The sequence below is a fragment of the Centruroides vittatus genome, unplaced genomic scaffold (assembly GCF_030686945.1).
Source record: "Centruroides vittatus isolate TY-2023 unplaced genomic scaffold, ASM3068694v2 contig_926, whole genome shotgun sequence".
Classification (NCBI taxonomy): Eukaryota; Metazoa; Arthropoda; class Arachnida; order Scorpiones; family Buthidae; genus Centruroides; species Centruroides vittatus.
Genome location: NW_027122612.1, coordinates 110,114 through 130,240, shown reverse-complemented (window position 1 = coordinate 130,240; position 20,127 = coordinate 110,114). Strand labels below are relative to the sequence as shown.

The window sequence follows — 20,127 nt, the reverse complement described above, 5'->3', positions numbered from 1 at the left end:
AATCGAGGTTTAATCGCGATCGATTCAGGAGTGTTCTTGAAAGTAGATCCAGTCATAAGAGAGATCCCAGAATGCCACGCGCGCGAGACAATACAAGATGGCTGTGGAACACGTGTCGGGCTATGGACAGCGAAAGAAAAAGTATAATGTATCTCGAGAGATGATGACATGTGCCTATTTCTAGAAGCGCCATATTGCGGTAAAGAATTTCTCTGCCTTGAAAAAAAAAAAAAAAAAAGGTCGACAGCCCTAAAATACTATTGTTACCTGGACTTCTCCCATGGCTCGTTACGTTCTAAATACGCCACTGATTGTTAGATATATGGTTGCAAGAAAAGGTATTGTATTTATTTCTAGCCAAAACCTCCATTTCGTTTGTCGGTGATTGTCAGGGAAAAATTTTCTGCTAGCGAACCCCTTGTTAAATATTTCGAATATTACCACTGGAAACACATACATCACACTACAGAAGGCCACTATATTGAATACATGTCATATTGTGAGGAAATTCCTGAATACAGACACTCACACTGATACACTTTTTTTAATTTTTGTTTTGTTTACTATGCCTTGACTTTGGTTCGGCATAGTACACAGCCACCGGTGTTAACCAAGTATATCTCACATAACCCAACGTAATAATAATATTATTAATTTATATATAGTTATTAATCTTTTAAATTATATTTAAGAATTTAATTAATTATTTAATTTAATTTAAAGTTTTATCTAATTTTTTTTGAATTTTATTAGTGATTTTACGTCATAGATTTCTAGGGTGGCAACTTGTCAACAAATTAAGTTGAAGTGAAAATCTTTCGCGCCAAATAAAATTTTTTTTATAGTGAACAACCTGCACTTCATGCAAAACTACACGATTCGAAGTTTTTCCCCAATCAGTTGATTTTTTTTACACTTTAACCTAAGTCAATCAAAAATTTATAAAATCAAATATTGTTTCAATTTGATATATAAACGGAATGTAAAGTTATTCTATTATTTTCCTTCACTGTTTAACAAAAAAAAAGTCTTAAAAAGTTGGTTAGTAATGTTTTTAATAATTAAATATATTGAAAATATATTCGTAATTGGCTAATATTTTAATTTCGATTATTTAGCAAATTAAGATTGAAGATATTGTCAATTTAAATTCGAATACATCCTCCATAAAATGGCTAAAGTTCACGTATGCAACGTCGTCGTTTTGGATAATCCATCTCCATTTTTCAATCCTTTCCAGTTTGAAATCACTTTCGAATGCATTGAAGATTTAAAAGAAGGTAAAATCAAATTAATATTATTGTGTTAAGTTTTAAATGGTCAGTGAAAAAACCAAGCACATTGTAAAAGCTAATGCACATTGTTTAGTTTGGAGAAAAACTAAACTTAGTTTAAATTATTTAAACAGAAAATATTCAAATTATTTGGTTAATTAAAGCAAATATTGTTTTAAAACAAATTTTTACTTTAAAGTTTATATATATATCAATCATCTGTAAATAGTGCCCTGCTGTGTTTTCAGAATTTCATAAGATCATGAAACATTACAATTAATTTAACAGATTTCTTTATATCAACATTATTCATTGAATTATTTAAAGTGTAGTAGGGTCTACATAAACACATTTTTTATAAGATCAATGTTTCAAAAGTTGTTTAGAATATATAATTGTAATTCATATAAAAATGCACTTTATACTGTGTATTCTGTGTTAAGTAAATGATTTAATAACATATTAATAACTAAAGTATATTTTTCAGTACACATTTAATTAATGATACAAATGTGTTGATGTTTTATTCACTGTCTAATTAACCAAACTCTAACTTGGATTTGAAAAAGTTTTGTTGGTGTAATTTTTTACTCCTTAAAGAATTAAATTGATATATGCATTGATAATGTACAGATATTTGGTAACTAATAATACCAGACTGAATGATCATTCTTAATAATGATGTAATTAATATTAACACAGAGATGTATTACTTTACTATTATTTAAAGAATTGTTGAGAATTTATTGAATTAACATATACTTGAGATATTAACTGGTTTATTGTAAGGTGCACATTATTGGAAGTTTTAAAACTATAAATCATAGTGTAGAATGGAAATTTTATTCTGTAAGTTAGTTTTAAATTGTAGTACATTGGATTAAATAATGAATGATTACATCTGTGACATTAATCACTTTCTCAAAAATCATTTGATAAAGTTGATTTAAATCTAAACTCAAATATCATTTGCTGTTATTATATATCATTATTATCCTTTCAAGTGAAATATACATATTAACAATACCATATTAAAAACAAAGTTCAGTAAAAGTACTTTTGTTTTTGTATACGTTTAAAGCTTCTTTGTATGTTTTTAATATAATGTTGTTAATTTATACTTTATTTAGAAAGATGGTAGTTTTAAAGTATATTACATATTATGTTTTTATAATTATTATTTCTCTTTCTCTGTCTAATTTGGATTTTTAGAAAAATTTTAAATTTCATAAAATTTTTATTGTACTATTTAGAAAATTAAATCATATGAGGAAATTGTTCAAGCTAATTTAGCAGTATAAATTTTTAATTAATAAGTTTAAAGTAGTAGTTTAAAGTTTAAACTGTAATGAAGTAGTTCATCTAATACAAAAATAATTGAGATCTCTCTTAAGTTACAATATTAACAATTTTTTTGTACAGTGGGTGATCAGTTAATGAGCAGTTCAGACTGGGAACAAATCACATAACAAACACTTTCATGAAACAAATTTCATGAAAAGAGATGTAACTTGTATGACTCATTCAAGTGAAGGCTAGAGAAATTTTTGAAGAACTGAAGAAACAAACTCCACATTTGTTACATGAGGAGATAAAGTCAAGGCTACCACTGGATGGTTCACAAAGTTTAGACGGAGATCTGGCATTAAACATGTAATGCAGATAGAAGCTGAGAAGTTCTGTCTAAGATTTCAAGAAGGATATTGTCCACAAATTTTCAATTGTGATGAATCTGGTTTATTTTTGAAGTGTATGCAGTCATGAAAGATGAGAAAAATATTCCCTTGGCATAAATCCATTAAAGACCAATTGACATTACTTTTATAAGCTAATGCTAGTGGTGACATGAAGCTTCTTGTCTATCACTCTGAGAACCCTACCATAATTAAAGAAAGATTGCCAGTGATGTGGAGATTGAATAAAAGAGCATGGGTCGTGCAGGCTCTTTTCAAAGAATGGCTGTTTGGAGTTAGTACTCCAAGCATCAAGGATTACCTTCAGACCAATGAATTGCCATTGAAAGCACTGTTGCTATTGGACAATGCCCTGGGACACCCAAAAGACCTTGAAGATAATTTGCTGGAAGACTTACAGTTCAGTTTCTGCCTCCAAATTCTACTTTGTTGATTCAACCAATGGATCAAGAGGTTATTGCAGGTTTCAAGAAAGTGTACACTTGAGCACTGTTTTGTCTGTGTTTTGAAGCATGCCAGGTCTCCTCAACGATGACATTAAAATGTTTTGGAAAGAAAAATTTGATATTCTTGAAGCTATACAGCTCATTCAAAAGGCATAATCAGAAGTCACTCAATGACAGTTAAATTCTGCTTGGCGAAAGCTGTGTCCTTCCTGCTTTCAGGGAGACAGAGATGATGTCCCTGAAATTATGGATGAAATTGTGACAACTGCTAGAGATCTGGAATTGGAGGTGAATGAAGATGACATTGAAGAGGAAGAGCTCATAATGGAACATGGAAATGATCTGACGACAGAAGAACTCCAAGAACTCTTGAATGAAGAACACCAAAAATTTATTGATGTGTTTTCTTCTAAAAAAGATGATGGTGAAAGAGGACCAATGCCAATATCTGCTAAAGATCTTTGAAGAAATGAGAGAATGTCAAAACAATGGTCTTAGAATGGCACCCAAACCAGGTTGAGGTCAATAGGCTTGGAGATTTCTGTAATGATAATGCTATTAATCACTTCCAAAAATCCTGAAGAAGAGAGAAAAGCAATCAACATTAGACAGAATCTTTAACACAAATGAAAAAAAAACATGACTGATGAAAATGCAAGCTTGTATATGTATATATTGATATTATTGTTATTACATATGAATAAACATAGCAAGAAATTTTACAATATTTTATTTATTTTTTGGGTCTCTAGAACGAATTAATCGAATTAATCAGTTAAACAGTTCAGGTAGTAAACATTGTCTTTGAATGGATTATGTTTGTTAACCGATTGTACTTAAATATTCTTTTGATTTTATTACTAAATTCCTTTTAATGCTGTTCTAAACAAGTACAAGATATTTCCTAATTCTGTAAATTGTTTTAATTTTTTTCTCTTGTATTATACTAAAAATCTATTCACTTAAAAGCCACACCATGTTTATTTTTATTGTAATACTTGTAAACATCTACTTGACATACACTATACTAATACTGTATCGAATTATTATTAAATATTTGACAAAAATATTTAGTAAATTATATAATGAATTTTGACAGATTTTGCCTGTGTAATTCTATATATATAATAAATGTTTCAAATATTTGGAATTCCATTTCATCTGAATTTATCACCTCATTGATGATAAAAACTGGTGATATGTTTATGATGTAAATGGTTCTTTTGAGTTTAATCTGTCTTCTTTTGTATTAATGTAAATCCTGGCATTCTATTGATACTTATAAATTTTATGCCATTATTCTCTAATTATGTAAAATTAAATGTATTAGATATACTTTTAGATTATCCTAATTGAAAAGGTAAAACCACCATAATACTAATTAGTTTTATTATTTTGAAGTAATTTGAAAGTTTAATAAACTCAAATCACGAATTTAATCTAACATGTAGGCACTTGCAGCAATAATAGTTCCTCAATCTTCCTTACACACCGGTGATTCAATCAAAAAATACACTTACGTAAAACCAGATAACCGGAGTGATTAGTATTCGGGTCGCAAACGTTTTTGTAGCCTCTTCTAGGCTCTTCTTCAGGCTTAGTAGTAATAAATTCGAATATATTCCTTTTTGTAGACTGTCTTCTGATAAACGTTTGCAACCCGAATACTAATCACTCCGGTTATCTGGTTTTACGTAAGTGTATTTTTTAATAATAGTTCCTTTGTATTGCTAAACTCAAGGCTTATTTTTATTTTAATTGTTTTAAATGGATATAATTTTTTTTGCTAGGAACAGTTTGAGATGTTGATAGATGATCAAATAAATAAAACTTGTTGTAGAAATTGAACTTTTTCCAACATTTAATAAGAATAAAGAAAATTTATATAATTATTCAATAATTGTTCGTAATGTAAGTTTATGTTATCAATAGTACAGTGGAACCTTGGTATACGTCTGCTTTAGAATACGTCCAATTCGGAATACGTCCTGTTTGGACGAAACAAATTTTGCTTGGTATATGACTTAATTCAATTATACGCGCCATCTATGAACAAGTAGCACTATCGGTTTACTAGACCAGATTAGACGTTCGCGGTCCCACAGTTTATAAATTTATTAAATTTCTTCTGATTTTAATTTGTAAGTAAAATTTTATTATTTTTATTAATCATGAATTGCAAAAAGGCAAATGAAAAGCAACAGAAAACTAAAAAAAATGACTAGAATCACAATGGAACTGAAAAAAGGGATTGTTGGGAAATATGAAGATGGCATAGGTGTTCTAGTTTTAACTGTTGCATACTGTATTCCGAGAATGACGATATCGACAATTGTGAAAAATAGACATTATTAAATCTGCTAACGTTGTGAAAGGGGTTTAATCAATTTCTAAACAGATTATTAGTATTAAGGAGAGTTTGATTTGATTTGATTTTGATTTAATGATTTAAATAATATAATACAGTATACTGTAATAACTTTAAAAATCTATAATAAAATTTATATTTTTATTAATGTGCTCAAACAGTGTTTAAATTATTTTACAACCCCATTAATATACCATATCAAGAGGGTTTTTTTTACATGATAACAGGTTAATCATTTTTACATTACTACTTATGGGAAAGGTTGGTTTGGTATACGTCCTATTCAGTATAAGTCCAAACATCAGGAACGGATTAAGGTCGTATACTGAGGTTCCACTGTACTATGTATTTCAATAGGATCTTGTTTTATATAGGATTGATGTACACAGATTTGTTTGGTTGGATTCACCACCAAACCATTTGGGAAAACACAAATCTGTATAAATCAGTAACCTATTCCTAGTGCCACTGAATCTGATTCTTAAGTCAGCAAACTTGTACTTCTCCAGCCAGTAACATTCCAAACACAAAGAACATACAAATACTGCTAAATGTAGTGAATATCCTGGTTTTTGCTTTTCCTTAAATAGTATAATTGCTACAGTGTAATAAAATGTTGCTTTCTGTTGTGTTGTCTTCAAGTTGAAGATTAAGCAACATAAGGCTGGTTTTTCTTTCTTTCTTTTTATTTTTAATTAATCTTCTTTTATTGACCAATAAATAAGTCTTTAAATGACAAAGTGATTTACAACATTTTACAAAACACGTTTTACCATAAAGATTGAAAAAACAGTTACCTTGGTTACCTTGTTAAACTCTGGTAGACATTTTTAAAAATTATTTATGATTTAACTTTTTCTATTTAATGTAACAAAAGGATTTTTTTAAATTTTATTTTCTATTATTGCTATTCCATATTCAACCAAGATTTACTGTAGGTTGTATATCAAATTACTAAAATATTTTAAATATATAAATAAATCATTTAAATAACTTATAAAAAAAAAGATAGTCTTCCATTTTCCAAAAAATTTCTTTTAAAAACAAATTCTTAAAATAGTGTGTGACACAATCTATCAGGTTTACTATGAGAAATATAATATCTTAAAGGATTTCCAAAAATGTTTTATAACTCAAATTAATTTTCATGCATATATATAATTATGATGTATGTCACAAATGTAGTGAGGCTTGCTGCTATATTAAAATTTCTATGCAAGAAAATCAATACATCAAGTCTATCAGATGGTAAGATTTCAGTAATGCATCTTCAGTTATCATAATAAATTGTCATTTGTTGTGAGATATTGATAGTGATGTACAAATTCGTGGCTGCACAAACTATCCTTGGTAATTAGTTAATTTCAACTACTGTATGAAATGTTGCTCTGGCTGTTTGTTATGGCAGAGCGATGTAATTACTGGAGAAATAATACACAATGACTGGACCTTAACTAATAACCTAACTGGCCAGATTGCAATCATCAATAAAATATTAATTCCTATCCTTTGACACTAACAACTCCATAATCATCATTTAGCTTTAAGATATACAGTATGGGTAATAAAGTTCAAGAATTTGCATATTTTTTTTTTAATGATTAAATATTACTTGCCCTGAAAAAAGTTTAATCAAATAAATGTGATACTCTTTCAATTTTATTAGTAGTATTTGTCTCTTAAGACTGTTTAAAATTTTATTTAATGCCATCACAGTTAATGTTTTTAAAATAATTTATGAAATGACTTTTAAAAATAAACATTCTGTAATAAAATAATACATAAATGTTATAGTCTTGTTAAAAATAAATATTCTGACGTATTAAGTTTTGTTGTGAAAACTTTTTGAGAAGTAAATTTTTTTTTCCTCATTCTTGTGTACTACTACTGTAATTTCATTCTATTTCCTGTTCAATTCCTTAAATTATTTAAGTCTGGGTTACAAAAATAAGATTAAAATAGACTTAAAAACATTTTAAAATATTCTTTATTACAGCCAAATGATTGCTAGATTATTTATCTATATATATATAAATGAGGGTGTTTGTTTGTCTGCTATACACTCATTAGGCCGTTCAGCCAATTGTTACAAAACTCTGCAGTTACATTAACGTACTTTTAACTTAGATAATGTCATGCATGCCACTTCAAAATATTGATTGGATTTCTATTATATCAATTAATTTTTGTCTATGATTTGCTGGGCTTATTGCTAGTATCAAGCTATATTGAATTAATTGTAAGATATTAATTTAATTATAATGATTAAATCTATCAAGAAATAGTGTCTAATGCCTACCTTTAGACCAAATTACTTAACATTTAATTATTAATAGTAGCATTAATATAGCCTAATATAATCCTGCAATCATTTTGCTTTAATCTAAAAAATCAGGTTTATGGATGTTTATATTCTTGATTTAAATATGCTTAAGAATTTCTAAGAAAATTAATATAATGAATCTTTTTGAAAATATTAAAGATATATCCAGTTTCAAGTGAAAAGTATTATTAATTTTTAAAATACTTATTTGAAGTAATGTATTTGTTTTATTTTTAGATCTAGAATGGAAAATAATTTATGTTGGATCAGCAGAAAGTGAAGATTATGATCAGATACTTGATACTGTTTATGTAGGACCAGTTCCTGAAGGAAGGCATATGTTTGTATTTCAGGTAGAAATATTGATATTAATTTTTAATGAAAATCACTTAAATTCAGAAATAACTCTATAATCAATAGTGATGTGCAAATAATGATAAAGGGTATTAATATTCATATGTTTAATAATAGTTAGTTATTAACTACTATATATGACAAGGAATAGAGTACAGAATACTAAATTAAATATTGTAATCAGTACTCATTATTCAATTGCTGTGACTCATTAAAATTTTATTGGTGTTTCTTATACAAATATACTACATCAATTTTATACACTATTTTACAATTGGTTTTTCTTTATTTCTTTCTTTTACTTTCCAAGCTGTCATAGAATATAACATAGGGGAAGTATGGTGGTCAGCCAAATTTTGACCCCATAGTTTTTTTCACATTTCTCAATGTTTTGATACTCCAGGAGCCCAAAACTTTAAAAAAATCTCTTACAAAATTCTGTGTTTGTGTTGGCATCTTATTTGCATTATATCTCAGGACTAGATGAACAAAAAAAATTTTGAAACTTGGCAGGGTTATCTCTATATATGGAGCATTGATGCTAGTAAGTTCTGATAATTAAAGGTCATGGGAATAGGGAGATAATGGGGGGTCATGTGTTGTATCTCAATTGGGGTCAGACTTAATGAAAATGTTATTTGTTATTGGCATTTATAATGTTTTAAAAAACTTATTTCTACCTTCAAACTTAAGGTTTGAAGGCCTTTTTATAATAGTTAATAATATAAAAATTATTTTTTAATAAAAACCCATAGTATTGATAGATGGTTCCACACAATTTTAACTTTGAGCTAATGTCTTTGTGTTTTTAAACTAAAATATTTTTTCCTTTACTATCTATAATTGACTTTGGTTAAATAAATAGAGAAATTTATCATAATTTAAGAAAATTACACTTTTTAAGTTTATGTTGTTTAAATTCTATATCTTGCTATAATTGAAAATTACTGGGCTTCTTTCCTGGTCTTCTTAACATCCTTTTCAAGTGCCATGAAGGTCTAGCAAGCCCTTACCATTTTATTTTTATGTCTGTAGTCATTTTTCTTTTCCAAACTTCTTGTAATGATAATCTTATCTAATTACAGTAGAACGTTGATTATCCGAATTACTTAGGGACTGGGGTTGATCAGAAAATCAATTTTTCAGATAACCAATTATGTACAAAAAAATACATTATTAATATAGTATATTAGTATAGCCCTTGTAATTAGTATATTAGTATATCCCAATAATAGTATAATAATATATCCCACGTTGAAATTTTTCTTCATTGTGTCTGACACACAATGAAGAAAATTTGCATTGAATTTTTGTCAATGTTAAGAGTAACGAAAATTTTTTAAATAATAATTGTGGCTGTTGTATTGTTAAAAATTATTTCTTTATTTTGTACAAACAAAATAAGTATATTGAAAAATATAAAAATAAAAAAAAAATTATACTTTAGAAGTTAATCTATTATCAAAAACGTTTGATTCAGCACAACACACATTTTGACAGTCTGACTGGAAAGCTTTCGGTTAATTGATGTTTCAGTTGATCGACATTTGGATAATCTATGTTCTACTGTATAACAGTTTTTAATTTAGAAATTTGTAAGAAATAAAAGATTTCATTTTACAGTAGTGTGTCAATTATCCAAAATAATTGGGAGTGTGGCACTTTGGCTAACTAATCATTCTTGGTAGGGAAAAGATAAGAAGATAAATATCATAAATGAAATAAAAATTTTAATTCTAGTTCAATAGTAAAAAATTGGTTAAGACACAGAAATTTAATACGTACAAATGGTAAATTAGTCTATTTTTTACTGTTTATTTATTAAAAACAAGCACTACACTTTCATTGCAATCTACATTGTACTGACGAAACTTTGAATTCAAAGTAAAAAGTAAAGTATGTAATAGTAAAAATAATATCAGTAATAATTGAGATGGCTCACTATTAAGCTTATACAACAGTGGTTCTTAACCTTTTTCATTCCACAGACCTCTTTGCCATTCAGGCAAAGGCCACAGACTCTTTCCCAGAAAAATGTTTTTAAATGCAAAACATAAAATTGTAAAGGAAAACAGTTTAATTGAAATATAGCAACTAAATTAAAAAATGATTCTTTCTTCACATATTTAACCCTTAGCCTGCCGTTTGCCACGCCCCCTTATTTTGTAAAGTGGCCAAGGTCAAAATAGGTGAATCAGGCAATATTGTTTTAAAAATTCCCTAAAAATTAAATTATTATTTTATTCAAATGAAAAAAATCACATATATTTATCAATATAGTTAGTTTTAAATATGACATATATTTGGATAAAGTTTGTTTGAAAAATTTATGAGAAAAAAATATATATATATGATAACTGACATTCAGACTTGAAAATTTGTTACTATTTGTCAAAATTAACATTGTCTGGTTACTTCATTCTTATTGTCACTGAGCCAATAGGACGTACAATATTGTTCTGTACAATTTGATATAACATTTATGCATGTATGTTTATTCGTTGTGAAATAATCGCACATTATATCAAACATTTGTTTGAAATCTGAACTTTATTCTGCTTTCAACTAATATAATGAACTAATATACTTTATTCATTTTATATCAAACAAGATTATTTATTTTCGTAATAAACATATGATTACCAGTAGCAATAGATGTAACATTTGCTGATATTTTAGATTTAAAAAATAATTAAAAATTAAAAATTAAAAAAATATATAAAATATCGGAACTGAAGGTCATAACTTGAATATTTATGATGCATTAACATATTATAGCTGAATAAACTTATTATAGCATTAATGAACTTATTATAGTAATATTATTGCATGAATATGCTAAAAATGAAATAAAAAATTATCAGAAAATGAAAAATTAAGGAAAAAACATCGATAATTAAAATTTTTTACATCGACAAAACACCACCTGGACAAAAATATGTGAAACAGACGATAAACAAGACGATACCGTCAAGTGCTGACATCTGTTGTCGATAAATTTTATAAAAATCGATTTTTAACAGGGTAACGATGAATCGGTACCCTGGCCGTTTTGCGAAACAGTTAGGGTAACGATAGATCGGTACCCTGGCCGGGAAAGGGTTAATAATAATACAGTATATTTAAAATATAGTGAAGCTAGAGTTCAATTATATTTTTTAAAGACATGTCAGTGTGAAGATTGTTGTTTATCTTTAATCAGAACATAGATTTTACAAGGCAACATGCATGTCATTGTTGGATTTAGTTGTTTTCAGCTGTTTGTTTTCGTTGTTACTAGTGTTGAAAATCCCAACTCTCAAAGATATATTGTTATAAATGGAAGCAAAGCTTCCATACCTCATTTTACTAGATGATGATAGGCTTCTCTCAGGGAACACCAGAATTCTCTGAAGCTTTTTGAGTTAAACTGTAGTAAGGTTTTTGTCCTAAGATCAGTAAGTTCATCTTTGGTTAAGTCAGCATCTGCAATAAAGATTATATCAGAAATAAAAGGATTACAGAGTAATGGTTCAATTTTCATGCCAATTTTTGAGAAATACAACTATACACTCAAACCTGTTTTTATGCGGTCTTTTTTTGTGCGATTTTTTATATGTGCAATGTGTTTTGTGCAATTATTTTTGTGCAGTATACCAATTTGATTGAAATTCATATACCGTACACAAAAAATCACACAAAACAAATCGCACAAAAATAGACCGCACAAAAACAGGTTTGAGTGTAATATGATATAAAATGGCTGTTATTTTTATTGGTGACCACATATTTATTTCTGGGTCCCCAGAATGGTAGGTAGCACTGTTATTTGTGCATCCTGCTATCAAGTAAATTGCATATTACTAATTATTATGATTATCTTAAGCACAAAGACTTTTTGGGAAGATCAGCAAAGCTGATCTCCCAAAAAGGGATACATTTTACAAAAGGGAATACATTTTATAAGAGATCAGCTTTGCTGATCTCTTATAAAATGTATTTGCAAATTTCATCAAAAGTTGTTTGAAAATAAAAATTCATAGGCACTTACTGTATCTTCTAATATTATTGGGAAAACTGTATAATACAAAAATTCTTGTATATTTAATTATTTCATTCACATAAAATTATAATGTGGAAATTCTGGTTTATGAAAAATCTTTAAAATTTTATTTAATTTGAAATAATTAAAGTTTTTAATTTTAAGGCTGATCCTCCTGATCCATCTAAAATACCAGTTCAAGATGCTGTTGGTGTTACAGTAGTACTCCTTACTTGTTCTTATCGAGGTAAAGAATTTATACGAGTGGGGTATTATGTTAACAATGAGTATACTGATATGGAGTTCAGAGAAAATCCGCCTGCTGTTCCTCAATTTGAAAAAGTAGGTTTTATTCACCCATAATGTTGATTTGTAGAAATAAATTTATAAGTATTTACATGAGTTTTTATTTAGTTACAGAGAAATATACTTGCGACAAGTCCAAGAGTTACAAGGTTCAAAATAGATTGGGATGATAATCCTGGAGAAGAAAATATTCCACCAGTTCGTCCAATTGACTGTAATCAGATTATCTCTGAAGACAGTACTGGACCACTTAAACCAACAGTTTCTCCAGACAGTAATCCTAGCATGGAAGTTTCATAGCAAAAATAAAATATAGTCATTTGTCTATATGTACAAAGGAATCATCTGTGAAAAATCAAGTTGAAGTTTTTTTCAGCCATTCCCATTTGAACATTCATAATTCATTTACTTATTTTTAATTTTATATTAAAACTTACATAACAACAAACACATTTTACAAAATTATACATGCCCACAAAAACAGATTTAAAAGTTTAATTTTATAAAGTTACTATTCACCAATATGCAATTACACAAGCAGCACCATTTATTGTGAAATTTCTTAATTTTGCAATAAATTTTTTCTGTTGCAAGGAATTGTTTTGCAAGAATTTTCCAAAATTTTAGTTAACTTTATTTCTGTAGAATTTACCTAACGTTTTAAAATGCAATATGTGCATATTTATATTTAGTAAAATCTGTTAAATGTGGATTCAATTTCATAAATAAAAGATATAAAATATGTTTTGACTTATTTTTTAAAATCCTTTATAATTTAACAGAATTGCAAGTTATTTTTATGAAACCAGCTTACAAATTATATTCTAAACAGAATAAAGAACATTTTAAAATTTTCAAAGTTTATTTGCTTTTTTAATAATGTATACTAAATATTATATGAGCTTAATATGTTCAAATTTACACAAACATTCTACAAAGGATAAATGTTTCACATGTTTAATCTCCTGCAAGCTGTGCATAAAATTTTATTTCAGCCTATCTGTCTTGAAAAGATTGCTTCTGTAAAGATTAACCTTTAAATACATGGTGTTTATAAATGAATGATGTGGTTTTAAAAATTAATAAATCGGTTACTTTATATGGTAAAACCTTACAGCATAAGCAGCGGCAACTGTCCAAGTTTTTTATGTGCTGCTTTATGAGGTTCTTAATCGTGTTCTTCACCAACGCTGGATTGGACGTGGTGCAACAGCAGACAACCTGCTCCCCTGGCCACCCCGTTTGCCAGATTTAACACCCTGCGATTTCTTTTTGTGGGGGTTTGTTAAAGACCCAAGTTTATGTATTGTCAATGCCCATTTCCCTTGAGGAACTCTGTGATCGGATAAAGGCATGCACTACAGACTATCACGGAGGACATGCTACACTGCATATGGGAAGAATTTGATTACTGTGTAGATGTGTGTCGTGTGACCATATTGGGTACACATATTGAAGGATTGTGATTAATGCATAAAAGACTTGGACATTTGCCACTGCTTATGCTGTAAGGTTTGCCTATATAAGAGTATTTTTAACCGTGTTTTACATATTGAGGCGGAAGAGTAGCCTACTAAAGAAGGTCGATTCTGCCGTAAAGACAGTTATTTCCCGAGTGTGAAAAGGACGTTAAAAGAAGACGCAAAGGTTTTGTGATTGCTTCTGTGAATTTAATATTGTAAAGTATGAATTTTGTCCTGGCATGTTTTAATTATATTAATTATAGTTTTTGTAAAAATTTAATGATTGTGCCAAAAGCCTCGGGGATATTTTTAACCGTGTTTTACATATTGAGGCGGAAGAGTAGCCTACAAAAGAAAGTCGATTCCGCCGTAAAGACAGTTATTTCCCGAGTGTGAAAAGGATGTTAAAAGAAGACGCAAAGGTTTTGTGATTGCTTCTGTGAATTTAATATTGTAAAGTAAATAGATTTATTATTAATTTTTTAAACCGCACCATTCGTTTATAAACACCCTGTATTGATGTACAGTCTCTGGAACTGCATTGATTTTTAAAATCCTGTTTATTTCTTTCTCAGTATGTGGATAAGACCTAAAATCCTAGGTACAGACATGACTTGTAGCTACTGTCATTCTGTAGAGTTAGTGTTTAAGAAGAGATTAAATTTTTCCTTGTAAGTTAAGCGTGGTCTCAGACTGCACCTCAGTTATTACAAGTTATTTCAGTACTGGTCTGTGCATGTTTTGTAAAGAGTTAGTTTTTCTAGATAATTTTCTTCCATGAATATACATAGCATTCTGGGATGTTTCTGGCTCTTGATACAAGTTACATTTCAGGTCAATCAAATCCTCCAAAATGCCTCCCCAAAGCGCACTGGATGATACACAAAGACAAATGTTGTACTTAATGCAACTAGTATAACAATATGATGTCAACTATGGTAGTTGGTTATAGCTCGATGTAACTTGTCATTGGACACTGTCTGTTCTTTCTATGCACTATTGACTCATTTACAGTTGCATCTTCAAAATTTGTCAGTAGTAAACCACTTTGATGTCATGCAGAGAACTGCTATATATAACATATTTACCGATTTATGTGTGTATATACAATTAATCATGCAACTACAAAATAAATGCAATAGATGTGTGCATGGCTATATATATAGTAGGTCTAACGTAAGTGGATATTTCCAGTGGACAGTTCGTTATTTTTGAAACAAATATTTATTTATACGAGGGCTATTTTTTAAATAAGGTCCGTTTGTGAATGAGAGTGAGAATAATGCACAATCACGGCAGTACGCATGCGCTTCTGCTCCGACCAAGCTTGGCGTGCGTTTTGACGCCATTTGCAGCCATATCGTCTGTGTATGCTGAGCCAGTGGCTAGCATGGGTGTCAGCTGCCCCTGCCGCCCCCACTACGCTACGCCACTGTGCTGAGCTGTAGAAGTTAAAATGTTTAAGAAAATTGAGTCTTCCGCCCACTGTGAGATACGATCTGTTATTCGATTCTTGAGTGCAAGAAACTTGGCAGCAGCGGAAATTCACCGTCAGATTTGTGAAGTTTACGGTGATAATGCTATGAGTGACAGTAAAGTTCGAAAATGGGTAAGAATGTTCAAGGATGGGCGAGTTAATGTGCATGATGAGCCACGCTCTGGCCGACCTCTGATTTCTGAAGATTTGATTCGTGATGTGGATAACAAAATTCAAGAGGACCGACAATTCACGATTTCAACGTTATCAATTGAATTTCCACAGATTTCAAGATCAGTTTTGTATACCGTTGTTTCGGTGAAACTGAATTATCGAAAATTGTGTTCTCGGTGAGTTTCAAGACTGCTTTCTGACGATCACAAAACAAAAAGATTGGGCAGTGCTTTAACGTTTTTGACTCGATACGATCAGGAAGGAGATGAATTGCTGGACCACATCGTTACAGGAGATGAGACTTGGGTGTCTCACATGACTCCTGAGTCCAAGCAACAGTCAATGGAATGGCGACACACATCTTCGCCAACCAAAGTGAAAGCCAAACAGACGATTTCAGCACGAAAGATCATGGCAACTGTCTTTTGGGACAGGAAAGGGATTTTGTTAGTAGATTTTATGCAAAGAGGTACAACAATCAATTCTGATACATATTATGTTACTTTGAGGAAACTCCGGCGTGGCCTACTGTCTTCCGGTGTAATGTTGCTCCACGACAATGCAAGGCCACATGTTTCTGCACAAACACAAAGTCTAATCAGTTCTTTTGGATGGGAACAACTAGATCATCCACCTTACAGTCCAGACCTTGCACCCAGTGATTTTCACTTGTTTCGATACCTAAAGGAGTTTCTAGTGGACAACAGTTCAACGACGATGAAGAAGTGAAAACTGCAGTCATGCATTGGGCTTCTTCACAGGCGGCAGATTTCTTTGAAGTCGGAATTCAAAAAATTGTTGAGCGGTATGACAAATGTTTAAACAAAAATGGAAATTATGTAGAAAAGTAGATAAAAGTATGTAGAATATGGAAAAAAATATACTTTAATGATATTTACAGCATTTTTCTTCTTATTAAAAAACGGACCTTATTTAAAAAATAGCCTTCGTATATTAAGAGATTTCATATCAATACAGTTATTCTACAGAAAAATATAGAAATTTTATATGAAAAAATTGAATAAATTCTTTATACCATGCTGTAAGGGCAAATATGATGCACGTTCAAAAATCTGTATTAGAAAGTCTCAATAAAAGGTTACCAAATTCGGATAATTGAAATTTTTAAAATTAAATTTAAGAAATTCTTTCATGTATAGACAATGTATAGAATAATTTTTTACAAGCCTTGAATTCGTTGTATATAGAGAACAGTTGGGAAAAGTGGGTTAACTTAAAATATAAAAAAAAATAAATAGTTAAGTAAAAATAAATTAATTTATTATTTTTTATTTTTTACGGGAAGTGGAACGAGGTAGAGTAAAAGATAGCGAATAGTAGCATTAATTATTTTTAAGTATCCTTTAATGCAAATGTAGAAATATGGCAGCTCTAGTTGCAGACCACTGCTATAAAGCGAATCGCAGCATTTGATATTTTACGATGTATAAACAGCTTAAAACAAGATATCCCTGTATGCAGTGGTGATATTCGAAATAGTTAACAAAGGGTTCGCTAGCAGAAAGTTTTTCCTTGACAATCACCGACAAACGAAATGGAAGTTTTGGCTAGAAATAAATACAATACCTTTTCTTGCGATATATGTAATAATCAGTGGCGTATTTGGAACGTAACGAGCTCTGGGCGAAGACCAGGTAACAATAGTATATTAGTGCTGGCGACCTGTTTTTTTTTTTTTTTTTTTTTTTTTTTTTTTTTTAGGCAGAGACATTTTTTACCCCGAATAGACAGATGCTGATAATAGACAGATGTCATTATCTCTCGAAATACAATATGCTTTTTATTTCACTGTCCGATAACCCGACACGTCTTCCTCAGCCATCTTGTATTATCTCACGCAAGTGAGATTGTGGGATCTCTCTTATGGCTGGATCTAGTTTAAAGAACTCTCTTGAATCGATCACGATTAAACCTCGTTTCGGTCGAGAGAATTCGCACCAAGACAGTCCCCGACCTTGCTCACAATCTAGATTGAAATGCTCGGTGCGAACGGGGTATAAGGCTCTAGTTTAGTAGTATTACAGAGTATAATACGTATATTTTAATATATTTAAAAAAAAAACCACTGAGAAATGTTCCGTGTGTTTAACAAGGTTCGGAAAATTGAAAATTTTAACAACGGGTTCGGCCGAACCTGTGCGAATCCGCTGAATATCACCAATGCCTGTATGTTATAAAAGACCTTACGGCAGAAATAACGAAATAGTTAAGACCTCCAAACGAAGAAGAGTAAAATACTTCTTAAAAAGATACCAATGGCTTATTTAGGGTTTTGAGAATATTAGTGCTGCTTAATATTAACTTTATCCAGTCTGATGTTTTTTTTTTTTTTTTTTTTAACTCTTTCCGCTCTGTGGGCACTAAGAGGGCCTCTTTTAGTAGGCCCATTATGGGTTCGGCCAGGCCCACAATGGGGCGACCGGGTGGTGAGGGACAGGGCCCGACATATCCGAACGGACCACCCCCCGAAAAATTCCTGGGGATTATTCGACCCGTTCGGATTCGATCCCGGGTCCCCCAGAGCGGTAGGCTGCCACCTTTACCGCTCGGCCATCCGGCCGTCCCAGTCTGATGTTGCATTAATACGCGAAACCCGCATTCCCGACGGCGACCGAGGAATCTTTCCGAAAAGCGAAATAATATTGGGCGAAATCCTAAGAATTTTATTTATTTCATGCCATGGCCGAAAATGGACGAGAAAGATGTTTATTCAAACGAATTTCGGGCGATTTTCGGAGCTGGTCAAGCCTCGAGACGCAGAATTGAAAAAGATCTCCACGTTGGACATTCTGCATCATGTGAATGCAGAAGATAATTTATTTATCAAATTCCGAACACAAGAAAATGATTGAAGCAAAATTAAAAAAAAAATTATAAATTAATTAAAAAAAATAAAATTGATTTTTTTTAATTCTAATTTTTACGTAATTCGAACATTGTTGACGCGTCTTTTAACGTTTGTTCGAAAAACGTCACACATGACGATTCGCAGTTCGATTGTGTTTCTGGTTGTGGTCGGACGTGCTTTTCTCGTGCTCTTGGATTGCGTTGGTTTTTTGCGGTTTGCGGACTTTTGCGGAGAAGATTGAAGATTTTTCAGGTAAGTCTTAATGCATATTGACCCTAGACGTAAGAATTTATTTAATATTACTTGGAGAATCGGTCCCAGAAGACATCTCGGCACATCGTTCGATGGTCGTCCGTTTGCGCTTCGGATTCGAATCTTTTAGATTTAAAAAGGCAGCTGCGGTGAGCATTTTGCTTTTCTCAGAAGAATTTAAGCATTAATTTAAGCTAGAATTAGTTTATTGGAAGATTTATGATATTTTTTATTTTCAATTTTATTTTGTGTTAATTTTATGTGTTCTTCCGTTTCTCTTGGATATTTTAAAAATTTTTTTGTTCTAAATTTTGATTTAAATATTTGTATTCTATACATGGAACGTATCTGTTCCATTTTGTTTTTGACCTGATGATGGCCTGTTAATCGGGCTGAAAACGTTTGTGTTTTCAATTATATATTCTTCTCAGCAACAAATTAAGGTGTTATATTTCTACGTCTATATTAATTTAAGCTTTTGTTTTCACTGGACTAATTGCAAATTTTCTTTTTTACAGAATGAAGACGTTGGTGCGGCTTTGGAGGCGGTTCCGGCGGAGGCAGACGGTGGCGCCGGAGGGAGGGGGTTCCTCGGACGACGCGGAACGAGTCTGTCGTTCCGTGCCGTTGGAGGAGCGGGGGCTCGACGAGCGAGAGGCAGCGGGTGAAGAAGACCTTCCCCAAGTGCGCGTGGCGTGGCATCCTCCCGGAGTCGGGATGATGCGACGCTACACCCTGGGTCCAGTGCACTTGGCCAAGGTCTTCGGGAGTCATCCTGCCACAGACCTTGCTGTGGAGGATGCTGAAAGTGACAACTCGTCTGAGTTGACATTTTCTGGTTGGTCGCGTTCTGCCCGTTCGTCCGCGACGGCGACGCCACCGCCTTGCCGAAGTCGGAACGGGGAGGAGTCGAAGGAGAGAGCCGCCGAAGTTGAGGGACCGGGCTGTCCGTGGTTTAGTTGCTGCGGACGGCTGCGGTTCCCTTGGCCTAGGCGGTGATCCTCTTCGATTTCCTCTTCTTCACCCGGACGCGACTTTCTTACCGGATTCGACACTTTACCCGGACTCGACAGCTTTTCCCGGACGTGACCTCTCTTACCCGGTCG

The 20,127-nt window shown here is 31.3% G+C and overlaps 1 protein-coding gene across 2 annotated transcripts; it reads left to right on the top strand.

The window, feature by feature from the left end:
- The first annotated feature begins 741 nt into the window (after positions 1-741).
- On the top strand, positions 742-13,530 carry asf1 (histone chaperone asf1). Of its 2 annotated transcripts, none has more exons than XM_067281824.1 (5): positions 742-1,041; positions 1,119-1,280; positions 8,343-8,458; positions 12,646-12,822; positions 12,895-13,530. In XM_067281824.1, the coding sequence occupies exons 2-5, from the start codon at positions 1,172-1,174 to the stop codon at positions 13,084-13,086; spliced, it is 594 nt and encodes a 197-aa protein (XP_067137925.1). In that variant the 5' UTR covers positions 742-1,041; positions 1,119-1,171; the 3' UTR covers positions 13,087-13,530. The 2 variants fall into 2 exon arrangements, with proteins under 2 accessions (XP_067137925.1, XP_067137924.1); XM_067281823.1 differs by having other exon boundaries at positions 742-1,045.
- The last annotated feature ends 6,597 nt before the right edge of the window (positions 13,531-20,127 follow it).

Excerpts from the sequence above, each read along its gene's own strand:
- asf1 (XM_067281824.1), top strand. The coding sequence starts at position 1,172 with ATGGCTAAAGTTCACGTATGCAACGTCGTCGTTTTGGATAATCCATCT. Across the intron at positions 1,281-8,342 it reads CATTGAAGATTTAAAAGAAG|ATCTAGAATGGAAAATAATT; the intron begins GTAAAATCAAAT and ends TTTTATTTTTAG. Across the intron at positions 12,823-12,894 it reads CTGTTCCTCAATTTGAAAAA|TTACAGAGAAATATACTTGC; the intron begins GTAGGTTTTATT and ends GTTTTTATTTAG.